This window comes from Meles meles, chromosome 19 (assembly GCF_922984935.1).
Source record: "Meles meles chromosome 19, mMelMel3.1 paternal haplotype, whole genome shotgun sequence".
NCBI lineage: Eukaryota > Metazoa > Chordata > Mammalia > Carnivora > Mustelidae > Meles > Meles meles.
In genome coordinates, this window is record NC_060084.1 from 54,536,847 (window position 1) to 54,559,486 (window position 22,640).

The 22,640-nt window shown below is 41.3% G+C and overlaps 2 protein-coding genes across 3 annotated transcripts in view; both read right to left on the reverse strand.

Annotated features, from left to right (window-relative positions):
• The window catches only part of LOC123931286 (zinc finger protein 724-like), a 98,139-nt gene that overhangs the window by 57,101 nt on the left and 18,398 nt on the right, over window positions 1-22,640 (reverse strand). The gene's annotated exons all lie outside the window — the stretch shown is intronic.
• The window catches only part of LOC123931291 (putative protein ZNF720), an 82,639-nt gene that overhangs the window by 18,702 nt on the left and 41,297 nt on the right, over window positions 1-22,640 (reverse strand). Inside the window, exon 5 of one of the 2 annotated variants that reach the window (XM_045988234.1) lies at window positions 17,903-21,742. The exons of the other annotated variant lie outside the window; for it this stretch is intronic. Coding sequence (XP_045844190.1) covers window positions 20,100-21,742 — 1,643 coding nt within the window. The 3' untranslated portion in view covers window positions 17,903-20,099. Of the gene's footprint in view, window positions 1-17,902; window positions 21,743-22,640 lie in introns of those variants that run through there. 2 annotated transcript variants of the gene reach the window in all.

The window sequence follows — 22,640 nt, forward strand, 5'->3', positions numbered from 1 at the left end:
GACTGACTTGGAGGGAAATAGACTACATTTCTGATTCATCCAGGGTACAGAGGAAGACCTGTATAGAGAGTGGTCATCACTCAGAGAATAAAGGGGCTGACAGTTTACATATTCAATGCAATCCCTATCAAAATGATACGAGTATTTTTCACAGAGCTAGAACAAATAACCCTAAAATTTGTATGGAACCAGAAAAGATCCCGAATAGCCAAAGAAATGTTGAAAAAGAAAACCAAAGCTGGAGGCATCACAGTTCCAGACTTCAAGCTCTATTACAAAGCTGTAGTCATCAGGACAGTATGGTACTGGCACAAAAATAGACACATAGATCAATGGAAAAGAAAAGACAACCCAGAAATGGACCCTCAACTCTATGGTCAACTAATCTTCGAAAAAGCAGGAAAGAATATTCAGTGGAAAAAAGACGATCTCTTCAATAAATGGTGTTGAGAAAATTGGAAAGTAACATGCAGAAGGATGAAACTGAACCACTCTTTTACACCATATACACAAATAACACTCAAAATGGATAAAAGACCTAAATGTGAGACAGGAATCCATCAAAATCCTAGAGGAGAACACAGGCAACAACCTCTTTGATTTCAGCCACAACAATTTCTTACTTACTAGATATGTCTCCAGAGATGAGAGAAATAAAAGCAAAAAATGAACTATAGGGACTTCGTCGAGATTAAAAACCTTCTGCACAGCAAAGGAAAGAATCAACAAAACTATAGAAAGAATATTTCTATAAGGAATCTACAGAGTGGGAGAGGATATTTGCAAATGGCATATTAGATAAAGGGCTAGCATCCAAAATCTATGCAGAACTTATCAAACTGAATAATCAAAAAACAAAAAATCCAGTCGAGAAAAGGAAAGAAGAGCAGACATTTCTCCAAAGAAGACACACAAATGGCTAAGAGACACATTAAAAAAGTACTTAACATCACTCATCATCAGGGAAATACAAATCAAAACGACAGTGAGACACCATCTCACACCAGTCAGAATGGCTAAAATTAACAAGTCAGGAAACAACAGGGTGTTGGGGAGGATGCAGAGAAAGGGGAACCCTCCTCCGCTGTTGGTGGGAAGGAAAGCTGCTGTAACCACTTTGGAAAACTACGGAGTTTCCTTAAAAAGTTAAAAATAGAGCTACCCTATGATCCAGCAATTACATTACAGGGTATTTATCCAAAGGATATGAAGATAGTGACTTGAAGGGGCACCTGCACCCCAATGTTTATAGCAGCATTGTCCACAATAGCCAAACTGTGAAGAGAGCCCAGATGTCCATCTATGGATGTCAGATAAAGAAGATGCGGGGTGTATATATATATATATATATATATATATATATATACACACACACACACACACACACACACACACACACAACTGAATATTACTCAGCCATTAAAAAGAATGAAATCTGGATATTTGAAACAATGAGGATAGAAAATGAGTGTATTACCCTAAGTGAAATCAGCCAGTCAGAGAAAGATGAATATTATGCAGCCATCAAAAATCCAAATCTTGCCACTTGTAATGATGTGGATGGAACTAGAGGGTATTACGCTAAGTGAAATAAGTCAATCAGAGAAAGACAATTATCATATGATCTCCCTGATACAAGGAATATGAGAAACAAGACGGAGGATTATAGGGGAAGGGAAGCAAAAATGAAATAAGATAAAAACAGAGAGGGAGGGAAATGATAAGAGACTCTTAACTCTAGGGAACAAACCAAAGGCTGCTGGAGGGGAGGGGAGTGGGGGACGGGGTAACTGGGTGAAGGGCACTTGATGTAATGAGCTCTAGGTGTTATATGCAACTCGCAAACCACTAAATTTTACCCCTGAATCCAATAACACACTATCTGTTAACTAACTTGGATTTAAATAAAATCTTCAAAAAAACAGCTCTTCTAAAAAAAAGTGAATGAGGATGGCAATTTGGAAACATGCATTGATTAAGAACAATTTGTTCACTTCCCTCCACATAGTCTAGTGAAAAAGATAAAAATTACAATAATGGAGGGAAGATACAAAAAATTACAACAGGGCTTTCCAGGACATAAGTGCTTGGGGTAGCTATTTTTTCAGGAGAGGTTCTCGGTGTGGTATTGGTCTGAGGAAAGTGTTAGGCCCCCATTTGTGCATGCACAGAGGAAAACCAGAATGAGTCCCAAACAGAAAACATCTGAGGCCCATCAGAAGGCTGCACAGAGTAAGTCTATGTGGTCCTCACAAGGTAGAGCAGAACAGGATCCAAAGCCTACAATGTTTGTGTGTATTTGTTCTACTTCTTGTCCCATACATACATAGGAACTGTGGTACAGACCCGCTCAGGGAGGATCCAGCACAAGACACTGGAGAGGCCAACTTAATGTGGGACTATTCCTTAATGTTTTGCCCACCTAGAGTTCCTGGGACTGGTGGTGATGGCTTGGAAGACACTCAAGGGGCCAGAGTTGTCAATGGACATACCTCTGGACTCTCTGTGAAACTAGAAAGTGAGTCTGCATCCAAAATTGTAGAGAAAGTGTTTCAAATCAAAAGCTGCCAACTGTCTGAGATGCCTCTTAAAGAATGACCGACACTTGGCTACAGTCAGATGACTGAGAAAAACCTCTCAGAGTTGCCCTGGTTCCCCCTTAGTAGGGGAAATGATGACGTACAAGGTAGAACTCCTGCAGTTTTCCAGGGAGAATCTGGACCAGGAAGATCATTCCCAATGTCAAATACTCAAATGCTAATTTCCAGGATTCAGTATTTACATTCACATGCAGAAAAATCAGCAGGGAAACATGAGTTGTGGGCCATGTTTTTCATGAAAGATGAAACCTACAAGGTTGACCAAAGTCTAAAGTCATTCTATAGTGTTTACAAGATACAGCCTGCTGTTTCTAATGCTTTATTCTGATGATTATAATGTTCATGACTTTATGCTTCTGGACTACTATTATTCCTTTTTTACTGTGTCAGATAACAGAATACATGTATAATTGGACTGTTCCTGATTTTGGCACAAAGCTCCTAACATCCTTATAAGTTCCCAAGTGATAAGAGTGCTAGGAACATCCACATTCTAGTATTGGTCTTTGAATTCTCCCTGACCCAGGACTGCTAAAACTCTTTTAATTCCTAAGTGATAACAGCACTAGGAGTATCTCTTATTCTAGGGAATTGGCTCTGGGTGGGATCCTGGATGGGAGCTAGCCACCAGAAAGACCAAGCCATGACCAGGAGCTTGGAACACTCAAGCTTCATCTTCCCAACCCCTTACTTTGGAGAAGAGCTGCAAATGGAGTTATGACTAGCCATGTGTACATGAAGAAGGCTCCATAAAGTCCCAACAGTATGGAGTTGTGACACATTACAGGCTGGTGAACACATCCACACAGGGAAGGTCACAAACCCTAACTTCATGGAGACAAAAGCTCATGACTATGGGACCCTCCCTGACTTCACACTATGTGTCTCTTCATCTGGCTATTCATCTGTATCCTTTACCATACTTTTTAATAAGCTGGTAAACATAAGTGTTTCCCTGAGGTTTGTGAGATGTTCTAGCAAATTAATTGAACCCAAGAAGGAGATTATTGGAAGCTCCAATCTACAGACCTGGTCATTCATGTATATGCGTAACAGGGTGAGCTTGTGAATAGGGTATGAAAGTATTTTGGAGGGGTGTGGGGGCAGTCTGTGAGACTGAGCTCTTACCTATGGGACTGAAAAAATCTCTGGGTAAACAGTGTCCAAACTGAATTAAATTGCAAAATGTCCAGTTGATGTTGGAGACTTGCTTGTTGTGGGGAAAGGACCCCCCACCCCCATATTTGTGACAGAAGTGTCAGAAGTATAATGCTCTGTGTATGTAGTAAGAGGGACACAAAGGACATATACATAATAGGGAAGAACTGTGTTTACTCCTTCACAGAAAAGAAATAATAGGTTTTTTTATTCCTTAATCACGGACCAAAATAGTTCAGTTAAAAAAGGTTTAGTGATCATCTAAATGTTGGTAGAGTCCGCATTTGAACCTGGATACCTACAGCAACAAGAGGCATTCAAATGCCCTTCCAGAAGACCTGTTCTTGGGTTCTCTCCCATTAAACAATCAATCCTTCATCCAGAAGACTTCACACAAAACAGCTTCCATGGTCTCAGACATGAGAGTGTAAGTTCCAGCCCTGGACAGAAGCCCAGCCTACAGAGGACCCACAGTCACATCTGCAGAACCAAAACCAGAGCCCACTTAAAACAATTCATGCTCATCTGTTTATCTGACTGTGTTCTCTATGGGTATCTTCATTGAGGATGACCACCATTAGGATGCCCCCAGAGTGTCATTCTGAAAGCAGGTTCCCAAAACAGGCCCCACTGGCATCACTTGAGTACTTGCAAGAACAGAAAATTGGGGGTGGGGTGGCTATAGCCCAGCCCAGAACTAATGAAATGACAACATGGGAGGAAGCCTAGAAATCTTAGATGTTTGCAAGTGCATCAGGTGATTCTCATGCAAGATATGACAGCTTCTGTAATAACTAAGTCACAGGTCATCCCTGCATTACGCACAGATAAGTCACTCTTGGGGCGCCTGGGTGGCTCAGTGGATTAAGCCGCTGCCTTCGGCTCGGGTCATGGTCTCAGGGTCCTGGGATCGAGCCCCGCATCGGGCTCTCTGCTCCGCAGGGAGCCTGCTTCCTCCTCTCTCTCTGCCTGCCTCTCTGCCTACTTGTGATCTCTCTCTCTGTCAAATAAATAAATAAAATTAAAAAAAAAAAAAAAGATAAGTCACTCTTACAAACCCTCTATATTTGTGGTGATGTTAGTGGTGTGGACACACACACACAAATACACACAAAACACACTCTTCTTATCCATAAAAAAATAAGTACACTAAGAGTCTGTTATGGCTTCCTGGTCTTCCAGGTCTTATTTCCCTCAATGTCCTCACCCAGCTTTCTGGGATCACCCATAAATACAGTTCTTATCGCATTCTTTCATCAAAATAATCCAACTTAGAGTGAATTGGAATTTATTCAAATATCTCATCAGATAAGATAGGAAACACATAGAGCCAAATGGTAATCAATGTTATGATTTAGAAGAGACATGGATATAGAATTCACACTATGAATTGGCATTTGATAATTTTTATTATAAGAGCATAACTAATGGGATGCCTGGGTGACTCAGTCTGTTAAGTGCTCAACTCTTTTTTTTTTTTTTAAAGAATTTATTTATTTATTTGACAGACAGAGATCACAAGTAGGCAGAGAGAGAGAGAGAGGAGGAAGCAGGCTCCCCGCAGAGCAGAGAGCCCGATGTGGGGCTCGATCCCAGGACCCTGGGATCATGACCCGAGCCGAAGGCAGAGGCTTTAACCCACTGAGCCACCCAGGCGCCCAGTGCTCAACTCTTGATTTTGGTTCAGGTCATGAACTCAGGGTCGTGAGATCCAGGCCTGCATTGGGCTCTACACTGGGCATGGACCCTGCTTAAGATTCTCTCTCTGCCCCTCCCCCTACCCAGGCATGCTCTCTCTTTTTCTCTCTCTTCAAAAAAAAAAAAAAGAAAGAAAGAAGAGGGGCACCTGGGTGGTTCAGTGGGCTAAAGCCTCTGCCATCGGCTCAGGTCATGATCCCAGAGTCCTGGGATCAAGCCCCACATCCGGCTCTCTGCTCAGCGGGGAGCCTGCTTCCTCCTCTCTCTCTGCCTGCCTCTCTGCCTACTTGTGATCTCTGTCTGTCAAATAAATAAATAAAAATATTTTTAAAATTTTTTTTTGTTTTGTTTTGTTTTTGTAGATTTTATTTATTTATTTGACAGACAGAGATTACAAGTAGGCAGAGAGGCAGGCAGAGAAAGAGAGGAGGAAGCAGGCTCCCCGCTGAGCAGAGAGCCTGATGTGGGGCTCCATCCCAGGACCCTGGGATCATGACCTGAGCTGAAGGCAGAGGCTTTAACCCACTGAGCCACCCAGGCGCCCCATAAATAAAAATCTTAAAAAAAAAAAGAAAGAAAGAAAAAGAAGAAAAGCAGAAAAATATGTGTAAATTATGGAGTATACAACATAAAAGACAGGATTTGAATTACTGGTGATATAATGACAGTAAGTGGGGGACACAAAAAGTAGCAGAGTTTTGTATGCTACTGACAATATCAAATTAAAATGGTTTGTCACAGCTTGGAGAGGTTTTAAGTAATCTCCAAGGTGAAAGGAAAAAAAAAACTATAAAAACCATTAAAAGGAAGTGAAAATGGTATGAAAGCTGTCATTACAAACATCAAAGAAACATAATGGAACACAATAAGAGAGGGAAAGGGGGATAAAATATCCACAAGAAGTACAGAAAACTGAAAACACAATAGCCATCGTCCTTCTCAGTAAGAACATTAAATTTCCCCCTTTAAAAGGCATAAAATAAGGGCACCTGAGTGGTACAGGTGGTTAAGCATCTAATTCTTGGTTTCAGCTCAGGTTGTGATCTCAGGGTTGTGAGATCAGGCCAGAGTCAGCTCCACACACAGTGTGAAGGCAGCTTTGGACCCTCCCCACCCTCCCGTCCCCTGGCCTGCCCTATCTCTCCTCCACCTCCCTGGATTAAATACATCTTAAAAAGAAAAAGAAAAAGAGGGGCTCCTGGGTGGCTCAGTGGGTTAAAGCCTCTGCCTTTCGCTCGGGTCATGATCCCAGGGTCCTGGGATCGAGCCCCACATCGGGCTCTCTGCTCTGCAGGGAGCCTGCTTCCTCCTCTCTCTCTCTGCCTGCCTCTCTGCCTACTTGTGATTTCTCTCTCTGTCAAATAAATAAAAAAAAAAAAAAAAAAAAAGAAAAAGAAAAAGAAAAAAGCCATAAGGTTGCCGAATTAAACACAACATCCACCGACCTCCCATTTACAAGAATCACATTAAATCTAAAGACACACGGGGCACCTGGGTGGCTCAGTGGGTTAAAGCCTCTGCCTTCAACTCAGGTCATGATCCCAGGGTCCTGGGATCGAGCCCCGCATCAGGCTCTCTGCTCGGCAGGGAGCCTGCCTCCCCCTCTCTCTGTGCCTGCCTCTGCCTACTTGTGATTTCTGTCTGTCGGATAAATAAAATCTTTAAAAAAAAAAACACCTAAAGACATACTTAGGATACAATTCAAAGTATGTAAAAGTACATTTCGTGCAATGGAAAGCAAAGGCAAAAAAATAAGTATGGGTAGCCATACTAATATCAGACAAATACACACATTAAGTTCATAGAGTGTCAGTGCAGAGAAATGACAATATACATAAAGAAATGAAATTACCCAGATACTATAACAATTATAATTTTGTGTGCACCTAACATCAGAGGTCCCATGTCTGTGAAACATCTAAGATGGAACGGAAACAAGAAATCAACAGCGTCATGGTAGTGGCAGAAGTTAATATGTTAACTTAACTGGACAGAAAGACCACACTCAAGCCCAGCAGGGAGAGCACCTGAATAACATAAAAGACCAATTACATCTAATGCCATATACAGACAATCCTACCAAACAACAACAAAATAGACAATCTTCTCAACCACACATGGAACACTCTCTGGTACAGACAACCTGTTTGCCTACAAGTCTTAACAAAATTAAGAAGACAGATCTCATACCAGTATCTTTTCTAACCAACATGGCATGAAATTAAGAATAAATAGCAGATGGGACATTGGAAATGCCACAAATATTTGGAAATTGAACAACACGCTCTTGAAAAAATCAATGGGTTAATATGAAATTTTAAAAAATAGCCAGTAGGTATCTTGAGACTAATGAAATGAAATACAATATATTCAGACACATGGAAATCAGATAAAATAATTGTAAGGAAACATTCAGTGAGTTTAAAGGCAACCTGAGAAATGGAAGGAAACTTGTCTCTAGAGCATAAGGATTTAAAGTTAAGAATACAGAAAGAACTTTTGCCAACAACAACCAAACAGCAACTAGCATTATTATGAACTGGACACAGTTTACAACCAATGGACAAAGACGTGAAAGATGCTCAGAGTCACCATTCATTAGAAGAATACAACTCAAGCAGTAAGTCATCACCTCACACCTGTTCAGATCCCACTACCAAAACACCAAAAAACCTAGATGTGTTGGAAAGGATGAGAAGAGATTGAAACCCTTATGCACTGCTAGAGGAAATGCAAATGGTGTAATCATTTTGGGAAACAGAATAGAGATTCCTCAAAACTTATAAATCATATTATCATAAGACTCAGCCATCCCACTTGACAGTATATAACGAAAGAATTCAAAGTAGGATCTGCAAGAGATTTTTGCATAAGCAGATTCACAGCAGCATCATTCAGAAAAGCCAATAATAAATGAAAGCAACAGAACTATTAGAGGATGCATAAAGAAAATGTAGCATATGTGTGCACTGGAATAATATTCAGTTTGAAAAAGAAGACACATCTTGTCACATCATACAACATGGTTAAAACGTGGTGGCATTAAGTGAAATAAATGCATCACAGGAACAGATACATATGATTTCACTTAAGTGCCTGACCTAGTGTCATGAACAGCATGAAGGAAGGAAGGAAAGAAAGAGAGAAAGAGAGAGAGAGAGAAAAAGAGAATGAGTGCCAGGGTCTTAGAATAGAGAAAGATGCGGAAGCAGCTGCTTAACAGGTATTATGTTTCAAATCCGCAAGATGAGAAAATTCCAGAAATTTTTTTTTTTAATATTTTTTATTTATTTGACAGAGAGAAACCACACTAGGCAGAGAGGCCGGCAGAGAGAGAGGAGGAAGCAGGCTCCCCGCGGAGCAGAGAGCCCGATGTGGGGCTCGATCCCAGGACCCTGGGACCATGACCCGAGCCGAAGGCAGAGGGTTAACCCACTGAGCCACCCAGGCGCCCCCAGAAATTTTTTTTCCAATAACTTAAATACACTTAACACTTTAGTGACTACCAGAGACAGATTTTATCTGAGTGACCCATCTGATGACAGGGCACACATCTAATTACCCAACATGTGCTCTTTGTCTTCTGGCTCTGGGAAGCGCATTTCTCCATTTCAAAGTCCCAGGCTGTCCTCCATATAAAGGATGATTATATATATATATATATACACACACACCTCATTTAGCCTGTCTTTGGGATTTCCATGTCTGTGCAGTTCCTTCTGCTTATGAAATCTAATTTGATCCATTCTGCCACTCTGTCAAACTTCAATTGGATTCTTTGTCCAGACAGAAGGACCTTGGAAGGGACAGAAATTCAAGCTTCCTGACAGAATCGACACAAAGTTGGTCTCACGAAGCCGGCACTGATCTTGTCAGTTCAGATGACAGAAAGCACATCACAGGTCCTATGTCCCCAGGCACAGCTGTCGCAGACAAGGGACATGTAGCCTAGGCTCAAGACATAGGAATGTGACCCCACTCGCTTACGAGTGGCTAATCAGCACTACTCTACAGTGTAATTATGGGATACACCTTACAAAACCAAGAACATTAAGAAGAAACATTTTCTCTGATTTAAAGTCATTTGAGGTAGAAGATACCTCTGGGATACAAGGTAAAGTGGCAGCAGAAGGCATGAATTAACTTCTGCTGACATGGCCTCATGGGTCTGTAATTTGTTTTTTCTATTTTTTTCCAATTTCACCTTAGGCCACAAAATTACACCACTTCTATTATTTATGAGGAGTTTATGACAATAGAATTGTTCAAATTCACCTCATTCTAACAAAAAGGCAATGAGGGGCTACGGAAGGCTGAATTCTAACTAACGTTTTTTTTTCTTTTTTTTTTTTTTAAAGATTTTATTTATTTATTTGACAGAGAGAAGATCACAAGTAGGCAGAGAGGCAGGCAGAGAGAGAGGAGGAAGCAGGCCCCCCGCGGAGCAGAGAGCCCGATGCGGGGCTCGATCCCAGGATCCCGAGATCATGACCTGAGCCGAAGGCAGCGGCTTAATCCACTGAGCCACCCAGGCGCCCCTAACGGTTTTTTTTCTTAAATAACATTTTTAAATATACGTAAATATGGAGAGGTTTTTATGACACAATTTGATTTGCACATCAATGAAATAGGAATATATAACAATACAGGAGAAGAAGAATTTAATTTGTATTGAAATAAATATGACATATACAAAGCACACAGAGTGAAAGTGAGTCACTATAAATGAAGTGGAGACATCATTTTTGCTCAGTCGCTAAAGAAAACCCTCGACACTTCCAATCCTACATCATCAAATTTAATTATTCTTGCTGATTCAGAACACAAACAAGTAGAGATCCCAGGGCTTCACGTTCAGAGGTTCCAGCATACATCAATCACTACAGTGGTCGGATTTAAGGTCAGTAGGGACCAGTAAATCACGGCATGAAAGTGGATGAGGTCCTCTTTCCATTAGTGCCATCAGGCTAGGATTATTATGTTACCACATTGTCTCAAAAGGACTTCCCATTTTCTCAGATATTCAGGAGAAATCTATTTTCCCTCTGAACCTGCCACTAGCATTGATGTGCTTTTGTCTTGAACATAGAAGAATGAGGAGTTTTAAAATTTCTTTTATACATTTATACAATCTGGACTGTATTGGCTTGAAGAGTGTAACTGCCAAACCTGTACAATAATTGTTATTAAAAATAGATGCAAGAAAAGTCATTAGGAAATGCAGACATACTATATACACAAATCGTTAGTTTAATATATCTCATTACATAGAGCACAAGAAGTATGAATTTTAAAGCAAGGAGTTTCTCAGGACTCTAATATTAGCCATGCTTTAACATTTCTTCTGATACAGATGTATCACAGAAGTCACCTATCCAAGACTTGGCCCATTTGGTCTCAACCTACAAATATATATGTAAGCAAAAATTCATGTCAAAAGCAATTTCTTTCCCACTCTCTCTCTTTCTTCCTATTTATTTATTTTTAAAGATTTTTATCTATTCACTTGACACAGAGAGACACAGGGAAAGAGGGAACACAAGCAGGGGGGAGTGGGAGAGGGAGAAGCAGGCTTCCTGCTGAGCAGAGAGCCCAACAGGACCCCAGGATCATGACCTGAGCCTTAGGCAGACGCTTAACAACTGAGCCACCCAGGTGCCCCAAATGCTCAATTTAAAATGTACAAAATAAAATTTTGAACTAAACACTCACGGACAACAACAAAACAGCTTAGTTTAAAAGGACCATGCATATCAAAAAGTTACCTTCAAGAAGACTATGATGGAAAATGTGAAATGACTCTTGAGTATGGCACTTTCATTTTGCAATGAAATAAGGAATCTGGCTGGACAGACTTCTCTAGGTAAATAATTTGGCATGTAACTTGGCAGAGAGATTTCTTATTACTGGAATGGAATTTCATCATAAACTCACTTTGAGGAGGACTAGTCCTCTACCGCTTATGATAGTTTACAGAATCTGAGAAGCTCTGTGGTTCCTGTTGTGTGCTTGTATTGTTGACGTTATTTTTGTGGCTGGCCATGAGAAATGGTGTGTCTGATCTACCTCCCCACTTGCAGCCCATTAGGCTGCCTGTTTACAAAACTAGTTGGTGTTTAGTTACTACTTTCTTCAAAGGAAGGTGATTTTCTATTGTAATTCTTCATGGCCACCATATTTTAGAGTCAGGAGCAGCACAGACTGCAGATGGCCGGTACAGATGCATCTGCCTCTTAGAATTTTAAAATTCTGCACAATGTGGTCCATGTAAGTGCTTAATACATTCTGTAGATGAGATTCTGGGGCTCCTGAGTGCTTCAGTGAGTTAAGCGTCTGTCTTCAGCTCAGGTCATGATTCCAGGGTCCTGGGATCGAGTCCCACTTTGGGCTCCTTGCTCAATGGTGAGCCTGCTTCTCCCTCTCCTGCTCCCCCTGCTCTCTCCCTGCATCAAATAAGTAAATAAATAAATAAATAAATAAATAAATAAAACCTGGGGGGGACGGGAAGGAACAAGAAGGAGATGCTGAATGAATCTAAAGACAAAGGGCATGAGCTCCTCTCAGTCAACTCCAGCCCCCCCTCCCCCCCCCCCCCGGCACGGGCGTCCCACAGAGATTTCCATTCACGACACGAATGGTTTAGCTGCCCCATCCAGGGAAGCATAGAAGAATCAGCCATTTAGCATGTTGAGCACTCTGAATTTAGGCAAGTTAACTCCAGAAAAAACCAGGACAGGAAATAGAATTAATCTTCTCCAGGGTGACACGTGAAGGAGCAAGACCACTCTAGTGAGCACATTCATCCCCACATAAAACCCCACAGGTAGTGCTGGGCGTCTCCCCCCACTAGGATGCACCATAAGCTATCCCAGTGGGAAGTGATGGAGAACCACCTTCCAACAATCTGGTGGGGTTGATGCTTGTCACATACACATTACGTAGGCTCAGGTCTATAAGTAAATAGAAAATCGTACTCATGAGGATCTGAAGGCTGAGGTGGCTTACACGAGGACCCCCTGAAATTCTTCATTCATGTACTTATGCACTCACTGTCCTCCAGAGAGCCAACTCGTAAATGAAACCATCAAGTATGGTACCCATTTTGACTACTGCTTGGAACATTTTATTTATTATTTATTTATTTTTTTTTTTAAAAGATTTTATTTATTTATTTGACAGAGAGAGATCACAAGTAGGCAGAGAGGCAGGCAGAGAGAGTGAGAGGGAAGCAGGCTCCCTGCCCAGCAGAGAGCCCGATGCGGGACTCGATCCCAGGACCCTGAGATCATGACCTGAGCCGAAGGCAGTGGCTTAACCCACTGAGCCACCCAGGCGCCCCTGCTTGGAACCTTTTAAAGGAGACACTGAGAGAGCAGTCGCCATGCAGGAAACGGAGAGTGCACTTTCTGAAACAGTAACAAAACCTGAGCTAAAACATGTCAAGTGCCAGACAAGTACTTCCGACTGCTGCGCCTTCCTTTTATACTGTAAATAGGTGCCGGGAAATGAGGCATTAAAATTAAATCCTGTCAGAGAACAAGAGTCCTTGTCTCTTCAAAGGTCCTTCCAGTTGGACTAAGAATCAAATTAAAATGACAGATGACCAGAAGAAAATCAAATTAAATATGTGTAAGTACAGGGAATCCAGATAGACTGAATTGAAGTTCCAAAGACTGTCAGGCAAGATGAGGTACGAATGTCATCCTGAGCTAAGGAAAGGAGAATAGGGGCCTGGAGCTTCACAGGGAAGGAAAATACTTCACAGGGCAGGACAAGGACCAGATATTTGGTACATATTTGTGATTACAGGTGGGTCCCAGAGGTAAACATTCTCACTGTTAGTAACTCTTATTTGGGGAAATACACCTCCCCCCCGCCACCATTTTAGATGATTTTCTGTGGTTAAGAAGGGAGGGAATGTTTTCCTGAGCCTGCGGGTTCTTAACTCAAATGATCTAAAGGCCAAAGTGGCGCACTGGGTGTCGGGGGAGGGGGGGGGCAGAAAGGGATGGAGATGCTGCTCTGAACCCTTTCCAGTTCCTCCATCTGAACTTCCTTGGGAGGTTCACGTATAGAAGTTGACCTGGTAGATTGCTTCATGTCATGGATCCAGGACTTTCCACTGGACAATAGGTCAGTAAAAATCAAAACTCATTTCAGGAGGCAATGATGCAGGTCTCTGTTTCAAAGGTAGCCCAGGGGTTCAAGTAAGGTTATGAAATGAGACATTGATAGGAAAACAAAGGAACTGTGCTTAAAGATTAGATCAAACGTTAAGCCTTGTTCTGATTTCTTTTTTTTTTTTTAATTTTACTTCATTATTTTAGAGAGAGAGAGAGACCATGAGCCTGGGGAGGGGCAGGAGGGAGAGGCGGACTCCCTGCTGAGCAGGATGCCTGGTGCCATATGGGGCTCCATCCCAGGACCTTGGGATCATGACCTGAGCTGAAGGCAGAAACTTAACCAACTAAGCCACCCAGGCGTCCTGCCAGATTCTGATTTCTAAGGGTAGCCAGCTGAACAGACTTCTAGATGATACACTTAAAGCATCTTGGGGTAGAGTGAGGGTAAGTAGGGGCAACCTGACAGATGTTCCTTGTTTATTTCTCAAGTGCATCTGGTAATACTTTCAGCAGAACATAGAGCCACAACACGAGGACTGTCTATACATGACCTACTACCATGATTTCTGTACATCAAGATATTTACATTACGTTTGCAGAGCTATAGGGGAAAAGGCCATTTTAGTTCTCAAATGATTACAAATCAGAAAGGTGGGAGAAATATTAAAATGTCTCGGGTGCCTGGGTGGTGCCGTCCATTAAGCATCCAGCTCTTAGTTTCAGCTCAGGTCATGATCTCAGGGTTGTGAGATCTAGCCCTACATCGGGTTCCATGGTCATCATAATCTTCTTGGGATTCTCACTCTTCCTCTGTCCCTCACCCCGCGTGCTCTCTCTCTCTCAAATAAATAAATCTTTTAAAAAATCACGTTAGTTTGGGGACTCAAAGCCTGGCATTAGAAGACTCCACAGGAAATCAGGATGTCGTCCATTTGATGATTAATAGTATTAAAAACTCGTAACTACAAACGTGTTACTACTGAGACATATTTTTCTCTATAATCATCTCCATTTTTACTGAAGGTAGCCAAACTAACACTGATTTGTTTGCAAAAGAAGTCTCACAAAAAAACTTGTCCTGGAGGGCGGCTGCATGGCTCATGCAGTTGCTTTTGGCTCAGGTTATGATATCATAGTACTGGGATAGAGCCCTGCACCAGGCTCCCTGTAGGGCAGAAAGCCTCTTCTCCCTCTGTCCCTCACCACTCTCCCACACTCGGGCTCTCTCTCTCTCTCTTGCTCTCTCAAATAAATAAAATCTTAAAAAAAAACCCAAAAAACTAAACTAAAACCTTATCCTGATTCTTTACATAAATGTAGGAAGAATAGAGTTTGACCTATCAAATCTTTAAAAATAGCTTTTCTGGAACTTTTCATAAGGAATCTCAGGATTGAACCTTCAATAGCGTCTCCACACCAGGAGCCATGCCATGAACTTGCCACAAGACTTTGTTTATAACAACAGAACTGGGTAAATCGTCTCTTCATGAAGACCCGTTAACTATCCCTAGGTTCCTGCACCTCTTAGGAAATTACCTTCTTTGCTCTCCTGGTAAGCTTCTGGGTACTCGGTAAACAAGGTGTCAGGTTGATATTTCCAAGGGGGCTTTATTGGCTCCATAAAGTCAATCCTAGTCCCTTATAGCTGTCATCATATCTGGATCTATGCAGATCTTTCTCAGCAAGGACATTCTTGTCAAAGGCTTGGTTATATAATCAGTGTTTTCCTTTCCTTTCTTTTTTTTTTTTTTAAGATTTTATTTATTTATTTGACAGAGACACAGCAAGAGAGGGAACACAAGCTGGAGAGTGGGAGAGGGAGAAGCAGGCCTCCTGCTGAGCAGAGAGCCCGATGCAGGGCTCAATCCCAGGACCCTGGGACCATGACCTGAGCCGAAGGCAGAGGCTTTAACCCACTGAGCCACCCAGGCACCCTATAACCAGTGTTTTCAATTGTGTCTCCTCCCAATGAGAACAGATCCTTATTGAAATTGAAATTGCAAACACATATTTTGGCTAAAATATAATAGTTACTCCAACTTTCTGGATTCTGGAATAATCAGGTAGAGAGAAAAGACAAAATGTTTCAACTGGCTTACAGAGGTATATTTTATGCCCTGCTACATGTCAGTTAACTTAAGAGTTTTCTAGGGGAGCCTGAGTGGCTCAGACGGTTGAGCATCTGCCGTCGGCTCAGGTCATGATCTTGGGGGTCCCACGACTGAGCCCCACATCTGGCTCTCTGCTCAGCGGAGTGTCCGCTTCTCCCTCTCCCCCTCCCCTGCTTACGCTTTCTCTTTCTCTCAAATGAATAAAATCTTCTTTTTTTAAAAAGGAAAGTTTTCTTAAATCTGTAAAAAACAATACATTTAAAAGTTTTTTTTTTTCAATTCCAGTTAGTTAATATACACTTTAATATTAATTCCAGGGGTACAACAGTGACAATAATTCCATGCAATACTCATTGTTCAACACAAATGCACTCCTTAATTCCCTTCATTTATTTAACCCATCCCTCAACCGACCTCCACTCTGGCAACTGTCAATTTCCTCTCTATACATAGGCTGTTTTGTAATTTGCCTGTCTTCTTGTTTATTTTGTTTCTTATATACTACATATGATTGAAAATTTATTTCTCTTTAACATCTTGCGCTTAGAATACTCTCTAGCTCCATTCATGTCATTGCAAATGGCAAGATTAACTTCCTTTTTATGTTGGAATATTCCATTACCCCCTCTCAACACACACACACACACACACAAACACAAACATGCACACAGTGTCTTTATTCATTTACCAGTCAATGAATGCTCGGGCCTGAATGTCTGAACAGAAATGGTCACTGGCACTGACTGCTGAACCACCCCTCCAACAAGTCCATGGCACAGACAAAGCCAGATAACAGGACCGTACCCGGCATGGGGCTGACTGAAGGGTGGAAACTTCCACACAGCAGTGCATGAACCTTCATGAAAAGTCACCATCAACAATGGTTCTAACAAGGCTGGGGTCATGGACCTGGGATACTAGGGCCTGGATGCAACCACAGGACATGCCTTGCTGATCCTGCCTATGCCACCGTCCCGAAGTCTTCATCTCCAACATCTATTTTACCATGGGATTTGATTTAAAAGATTTTTAATTAATTCATTTATCAGAGAGAGCACAAGCAGGGGGAGCTGCAGGCAGAGGGAGAGGGAGAAGCAGGCTCCCCGCTGAGAAAGGAGCTCAATGTGGGATTTGATCCCAGCAGCCTGGGATCATGACCTGAGCAGAAGGCAGATGCTTAACCCACTGAGCCACCCAGGCGTCCCTACCATGTGACATTTCAAAGCTATGCCCAAATGATTGCATCATCGAATACCTTTCCTCCACCAGTTACCACTGATCTAGAACTGGGCAAACACAGTCATCACGACCACCCAGAATAATCTGGTCCTCAGGAACACACGGGAATTCAATTAAATCATGAAAACAAAGCAGGAGTTCCCTACTCTTCAGAAACCCACAGTTGCCAGTTTCTTACCCGCATTGCATGTATTCATTCATTAGATGACCCAACCCAAAGCTGCCTGTGCCTTAGGAGAGGCTGGAGGGGGCCACCTCTGTCTGGTGCCCTCCCCACACTGTAAAGAGTTCTTCACACTTTTTTTTTCTTAAGATTTTATTTATTTCAGAGAGAGAGAGACACCGCGTAAAGTCAGGGGAGACAGGTCAAGAATGAGGGAGAAGCAGGCTCCCCGCTGAGCAGGGAGACCAAGGAGGGGCTCCATCCCAGGACCCCGAGATCATGACCTGAGTTGAAGGCAGATGCTTAATCCACTGAGCCACCCGGGCGCCCGTCACACTTTCTTTCAATAGATCTTATCTTTCTCAGGATGGTGGTGGCTTCCTTGTGTTTTACATCCCGGAGTTCAAAGTCTTAACATCCACTGGCCTTACATTTCTCTAGCCTCCATTCAGTGTTTACGGAGGAAACTAGCTACAGCACAAGCAAAGAATATCTGTGATGCCCAAAGAGCTGGAAAGGGAAATGAGGATAAATGGAACTGCAGATCTGGAGATCACTAGGAAATAAGGAGACGCTGTTTTTCTAAAGGCAGGGGGTGAGTTGTGCAACCCAAGAAAGGTGTCCTCTCTCCACATGCAGATTTCTTGCCAGTTCCTCATCCTCTGTATTTCCTACCTCTTCCTTGAGGCTACGTATCAGTCCTACTCGAACAGTTTTCTCCTACTTCTAGGGCACCTATCACACACCAAGCATTGGTATGAGTGCATGCTTACTTCATAGAAAAATCAGAACAACACCCTTACACACGAGGTGGTGCAAGTACCTTTATTTGGGGCCATGGTGCCATGCTTTAATGTCCCAGGTCTAAGTCCAGATTGGGGCATTCGAACTAAAACAGGGTTAGGTAAGCTCCGTGGGAGTCTTCTCTCATGGACGCATGAGGTAAAGTCATGGTACTTCGGGCACATGTTTGCTCACAAGAGTGGACTGGAGATGTGAACAGAAGTTACAGGAACCTGTGACTCTGCAGAGTGTTGTCTAGGGAATGCACTACCAAGAGGGGCTGATGTCAGCTCAAGGCCCCTGCAAAAGCACTGGCTACACAAAACATACCCCAAGTAGCATTATTATGGAGTACTTGAGCTAATCAGACAGTAAGACCCCCATGTAATCTGCAACATGTCCATGATAATATCCAACTAGTCCCTAAGAGGGGAAAATGACACTAGATAAACTAGGGAAAAATAATCACACAGTACTTAAACGTTAAGGCCAATGAAAGAATGGAGGACTATGTATATTATTTCACTCTAATTACCAAATACGTGACAGATTCCACCAGTTACCTACAACCTTTAGATAGGTTAACATCGGTGGTGGGATAACACGTCATTCATTACTCATCCATGGTAATACATTAAAGATCAATTATGTTTTATTAATTAAAATATGTTAAGCTCACGCATAAACTAATTTATGAATTTCAAATGCACTCTATGATCCTTATGCAAAATGCAGAATACAGTGCTAAAAAGCACTCGTCTGCAGATATAATGGTGTGGAAGTAGTGATTTCCATAATTTTCAGGCATGAGGTCATTCTTAAAAAATGTGTGTATATAATTATATACCATTTTAGGGAAGAATTAACTATCCTCTTCTGGAATCTGTGAGAATTTCATTTCAACCGCATCCCTGGACATTCTCTACTTGCAACTACAGCTATTATGAGGATACATTTTACTGGATTGCCACTTCTTTTTCCTCAGAGAACAGATGTCAAAATGTTTTATTTATACTATCCAGGGGTTCTTCAGTTTAATAAATGGAGAAGAATGTTGTTCTGAACACCTCTTTCATGATAACTGACATTAATGTTTTAACTGCAAATAGCATCTGCATTTAGATTCTCTTCACATATTGTGTATTACATCGTCCTTCTTCCATGGACAATTAGATACCGAGTCCGAACAAATGAAGAAGGGCGTCTCGTATCTCTAATACAGCAACAATCAGCCACATACTTCCACACACCCACTAGGAATAAATGAATTTTCTGAACTGAAAATACATTAATATTTGTTAGTCACAAATCCCAGGTAGGGTCAATGAAAAAAAAAAAAGCACATACAGAAATTAATTGTACTCATGTAAAAATCCATCCACTTGTTCTTTTGAAGCATAATAGCATATACACTAAGTGTTTAACTTCGTATTATTCCTTATAAGGAATATTTTGATGTAACGTCTGAATAGATTGACTCATGTACTGCTTTCTACTCGATTTCTGTGGTATTTATTGACATTTGATGTTCACTTACATACATTTCTAAATATTTACATCTTTCAAGTTACTTTTGTGTATGCACTCTCTGGTATTTGCTACAGTGAGTATTTAAAATGAAGGTCTTTCCTCAGTCATGATGTTTCTAGGGTTTGATAGGATGCATTTGGGGATACGGAGTATAGACTGAATTCCAGTTAAAGGCACTGCAACTTTGTCTGCATTTCACAGTTTCTATCCTGTATGATAACTGAGCAGGCTGTGAGTTCTGGCTAGAGGCTTGACACACCCCTTGTATTGCAATCTTTCTCCTCAGTATAAACTCTGAGATACGGAAAAGGGTTGAGCAGCTTAAAAGTTTGCCCATGTTCTTTACATTTATAACTTTTCCCTCAGTGTGAATTCTGAGATGTTGAATGAGGCTTGACCTCTTATTAACGACCATGCCAAATTCTTTATATTTGCAAAATCCACTCCAGCATACATTCTCTGATGAGGAATCAGGGTTTAACATTGCTTAAAGGCCTTGCCACATTCTCAACAATTTCACGTTTCTCTCCAATATGAATTCTCTGATGTGGAGTAAGGGGTGGGTCGTCCTTAAATGTTTTCTCACATTCTTTACATTTGTAATGTTGGCTCCACTGTGAATTCCGTCGTAATGAGTAAAGGTTGAACAGTGATGAAAGGCTTTCCCTTCTTTACTTGGGTAAGGTTTCTGACGTCAAGTGTGAGTTCTGTGATGTTGACGCAGGTGTGAGTGCTGGATAAAAGCGTGGCCACATTCCTTACATATGTAAGGTCTCTCTCCAGTATGAATTCTGTAATGTCGAGTCAGGTGTGAGTGCCGGTTAAAGGCCTTTCCACAATCTTTGCATACGAAAGGTCTCTCTCCAGTATGAATTCTGTGATGTTCAGTAAGCTTTGAGTGTTGGTTAAAGGCCTTTCCACATTCTTTGCACACAAAAGGTCTCTCTCCAGTATGAATTCTGTGATGTCGAACAAGGTATGAGTGCCGATTAAAGGCCTTTCCACATTCTTTACATATGTAAGGTTTCTCTCCAGTATGAATTCTGTGATGTTGAGTAAGATTTGAGTGTAGGTTAAAGGCCTTGCCACATTCTTTACATATGTAAGGTTTCTCTCCACTGTGAATTCTGTTATGTTGAGTAAGGCTTGAGTGATGGTTAAAGGCCTGGCCACATTCTTTACATTTGTACGGTTTCTCTCCAGTATGAATTCTGTGATGCTGAGTAAGGTTTGAGTGCTGGTTGAAGGCCTTGCCACATTGTTCACATTGGTAAGGTTTCTCTCCAGTATGAATTCTTTGATGTCGAGTAAGCATTGAGTTCTGGTTAAAGGCCTTGCCACATTGTCCACACTGGTAAGGTTTCTCTCCAATATGCATTGGCTGATGTTGAGATAGTGTTGAGTGCCAGTCGAAGACTTTGCCACATTCCTCACAAATGTAACTTTCCTGTCCAGTGCCAACTGTATTATGCATATTTAGTCCCGAGGCTTGACTAAACATGTTCCCAGGTTTATTACATCTGTATGAGTTTTTTTCCATGTGAATTCTCTGATAATCACCAACACTGGAGGACTGGTTAACAGATTTCCCAAATTCATTGTATTTATAAGGATTCTGTCCCATAGGCATACTCTTATATACAATAAGGTTGGAGCTTTGAAAAAGGACTTCCTCAAATTTATCAAAGTTATAACGATTCTCTGGAAAATGAGTCCTCAGACATATATTAATATTTGAACCCAGGTTGAACTTTTTCTCAGATTCACTGTATTGAACAAATCCGTTTTCATCGATTATGTTCTGGTAATTATGGAGAGTCAGCTGCTCGGTGAAGGACCTTTCAAACGGATCCCACATAGTAGTTGGTTCTTCAGTTTTAAATCTCTGATTTTCAGAAATATTTGACTCAAGGGTCAATCCAATCCTACTTTCAAAATGGTTCAAATAATTACTTTTAGCAGGGACAAGGTAACTTTCCACATTTTCCAAATTTTCATTCTCCAGATATGTATGTTTGACCACTTGATCTGAGCCCTTGTTTACAGAAAGACACTGCTTTGCAGAAGAAGCAGGATTAAGAAGGGATGTTTTCCAAGGTGTTTTATATCCTTCACCATTTTGGGCAGTCAGATTCATATTACGGACAGTTGTCTCAGTTTGGTTATGTCCTTCATGATATCTTTGATGCCCTTTACTCTCCCCATCATTTTTCCAGTCTATCATTAAGGGTAAATCCTCAAGGGCACTATGTTTATATCTACCCACTGCCACGTTTTGGAAAGAAGCTTCTATGCACAGCTTTGGCAGGAAACTCTGGGTGCCATGTGAAGATACAGCTGAAAGATATCGAATAAGAGAAAAGTAAAATCATTCCACTTACTACTCTCAGATGAATATAATGAAAACTTCTAATACGGAAAAATAAAATCAATCAGAGAACGTCAGCAAGATGGCTGAGAAGGAATCATCAGAACTTCACTCCTCCAGGGAGACATAAACTTGCAGACAATGTACCCGTGACATAGCCTAAAAGATAGTTCTGTAGTCTTGTCATGCTAGAGGACACAGCACTTTCCCATACCTACAAAAATCAGGAAAAGTACCATTTGAGCCTAAAATTAGCAGCAGGGAGGAAATTTAAACTTAAAATACAAATAAGATATAGCAAAAACAGAAAAATATCAACAATAGGAAGAGCTGGTTTTCAGAAAAGAGCAACAGCATTGACATACTTTTAACTAAATCAATTAAGAATGAAAGAGAGAAGACCAACTAAAATCAGAACTGAAGAAGTGAAAGCAGACACAGTATAACTGATACCATACAAATAAAAAAATTATAAGAGGTGATGATGGATAATTATATGCCCAGAGATAGATAACCAAACAAGGTGTATAAATTTTAGAAAACGTACCACCTACCTGACTCCATCATGAATTTAAAACAAAACAAAACAAAACGAAAAACCCTCTACTACCACTACTGAGTAGGATTGAAAAATAAAAGAAACGCTCAATCAAGAGAAGTCTTGTGCCAGATGAATTCACTGGATAATTCTAAGGAACGTGTAATGAGATCATTCCCAAGAGGCGAAGAGAAGGGACATTATCTGACACTCTCTGTGACGCTAGCACTACCACATTGCAGAGCCAAGGAAGATACTATAAGCAGAGTACCAGCCGCTACCTTCAAGAACAGTCATGTAAATGCCAAGGTAAAAGGAAGCAGAGTGAA